The sequence below is a fragment of the Macadamia integrifolia genome, unplaced genomic scaffold (genome assembly GCF_013358625.1).
Source record: "Macadamia integrifolia cultivar HAES 741 unplaced genomic scaffold, SCU_Mint_v3 scaffold2733, whole genome shotgun sequence".
Classification (NCBI taxonomy): domain Eukaryota; kingdom Viridiplantae; phylum Streptophyta; class Magnoliopsida; order Proteales; family Proteaceae; genus Macadamia; species Macadamia integrifolia.
In genome coordinates this window covers 1-2,688 of record NW_024868922.1, presented here as the reverse complement: position 1 = coordinate 2,688, position 2,688 = coordinate 1, and the positions used below count along the sequence as shown (strand labels likewise).

General features: G+C 38.7%; 1 protein-coding gene across 1 annotated transcript; it reads left to right on the top strand.

Annotated features, from left to right (window-relative positions):
• Positions 1-315: 315 nt before the first annotated feature.
• Positions 316-1,880, top strand: LOC122067147 (disease resistance protein L6-like; the record flags this gene model as incomplete). The annotated part of the gene is made up of 3 exons (XM_042630991.1): positions 316-642; positions 945-1,032; positions 1,312-1,880. Coding segments are annotated over exons 1-3 (984 nt in total), but the record flags the coding sequence as incomplete, so codon positions are not given.
• Between the last annotated feature and the right edge of the window lie 808 nt (positions 1,881-2,688).

The window sequence follows — 2,688 nt, the reverse complement described above, 5'->3', positions numbered from 1 at the left end:
TACCAGTTACGTTTGCTCTCAAGATTCTGGGTTTGATGTTGGGGTGCTCAAGAATTAGAAGCTAGGAAAGGGAAGGGGAGCGGAGAAAGGTTTCCATTGAAGAGTGAAGATTGATTAGTTAGAAAAAGATTTTGCAATGAAAAGAAAACTCTCGTCTTTCGGAGTAGGTCACCCTGACGATCTCCGTCCACCTCCTCCTCCTCATCTGGTCGGAGTTATGATGATGTATTCCTCAGCTTCAGGGGTATAGATACTCGCAACACCTTTACCAGCCACCTCTACAATGCTTTGGATGCTGCCGGAATTCATACCTTCATGGACGACGTTCAACTCCGCACCGGGGAGGAGATCGGCCCAGACCTACTCTCTGCGATCCAGCAGTCCAGCATCTCTATTCCCATCTTTTCGAAGAATTACACTTCTAGCAAATGGTGCCTTAAGGAGCTCGTCAAGATCGTTGAATGCAGGAAAACCATGAATCAACATGTCCTGCCCGTCTTCTACCATGTTGATCCCGCCGACGTCCGTCACCACACTGGGACCTATGCGGAGGCTCTTCAGGAACACAACAAGCGTGTCGATCAGGGGATCATTGACGAGTGGAAAAAGGCTCTGACAGAGGTTGGGAAATTGAAGGGACGGGTTTTGAAGGAAATCGGAGGAGGCTAAGTCCAACCACTCCCTATTGTTAGCTTAATTATGGTTTCATCCAAGTAAATTTTTTTGGTTCCTTTCTTCTATTTTAATTTTAATTTTTTCTCCAACTTCTTATTTTGTTGATTTGAATTGGACAGGAATGAAGGACATTAGTAAAATTAGTCATTGCTACAGTTTCCACTGAATTGGAAAAAGACTCCCTGATTGTTTCTGATGACCTAGTTGGAATCCAATCTCATGTAGAAAAAGTGATGAACTTATTAAACTTTAAATCTGATGATGTAAAGATTGTGGGAGTATGGGGACTAGGTGGGATTGGCATGACAACTATCGCTAAGGTTGTCTATAATGAAATCTTGCATCACTTTGAAGGATGTAATTTTCTTGAAAATGTTCGAGATACTTCACTTATCTATTTGCAACATTGACTTCTTTCTGACATATTGAAAGGAGTAAGATTTAAAATCACTAGTGAAGACACAGGAACTGTTATGATAAAAGAATGACTTTGCAGAAAGGAAGTTCTAATCATTCTTGATGATGTGGATGAAAAATCTCAATTAGATAGATTAGTTGGGAAGTGTGATTGGTTTGGTTCGGGTAGTAGGATTATAATCACAACAAGAAATGAGTATCTCTTATTTCATCATGCAGTGGTTGAGAGATATGAACCCCCTGAAATGGATGCAAATCAATCTCTTCAACTATTTTCCAGGCGTGCTTTCAAAAGGGACCAAATACCAGAGGAATATCTAGATCTCTCAAAAGACATCGTTAAGGAAACTAGAGGGCTTCCCCTGGCTCTTGAGGTTATAGGTTCAAGTTTATTTGGCATGGAAAAATTATTTTGGCAAGATATACTGGAAATGCTGCAAAATCATTTTCTTGATGCTGAAGTATTGGAAAAGTTGAAAATAGGTTTTGATGGATTAATGTATTGTGAGCAACAGATTTTTCTTGATATTGCATGCTTTTTCAATGGAATGGATAAAAATATTGCCTGTTGGATATGGAAACAACATAAGTATTACCCCGACAAAGGAATTAAGGTTCTCTGTCAAACGTCTTTGGTGAAGATTGGTGAAAATGATGAACTAAAGATGCATGATCTACTTAGAGATCTTGAAAAGGAAATCATTCGTCAAGAAAACCCTAAGGTCCCCGGAAGGCATAGTAGGTTGTGGTCTCAAGAGGAAGCCTTGTATGTGCTGGAGAAACATACGGTAGGTACTCAATAAATGTTCAGTACACTTTATTTTATGCTTCCAATTATTGGTGATGTTTCCCATATACTTTCATTGAAGGCACTTGCTATTAAGAGATAAAGTATGATGGACCTAATACCTAGAACACATTGGTTCATTGTTTAAGGTTTCATAAATTTGATGTATGACTATAGCCATATAGGTTTCTTTTTTTAAACTGAAATGTCATGGAGGTTGGTGAACTTGTTGTTGCATAGTAATAGTAGATGTCGTGGGATCCACGTTGTAGAGGATCCTGCACTCATTTCAATGGTGAATTTTCAGCCCTATATGAGCATATAGATGAAATATTTTTCAAAGTAACATCTGAAAATGCCACAGATCCTCATTGTCTAATAGCATTTTTGCGGATTTTCCCACCCTGGATGCACAATTGGGCCATATAACATGCTCATTTTGGGTTAAGATTTCACGAATAAGATTGGTGGAGGTCCTTTACAATGTTGGCTCTCACCAGGTCCAATTTTTGACAAGTGCTCCATAGAGCACAAGAGTTGACCAAATTCTATGAGCATGAAAAAATTTCTTACTTGTCAAATTTTTTATTTTATGTACTTATTTTAAATTCTTTGCTTTAGGGAACGGATAAAGTTGGAAGGGCTCTGCATTGACTTCGGAGGTAGTTCAAGAAACCAATGCTATTTGATGAGTGAAGGATTTACTAAAATGACTTAACTTAAGTTACACCAAGTTGATTATGCACACTTTGCTTCAGACTTCATGCCTTATTTCTCAAAACTGATATGGCTTAGATGGAAAGGATGCC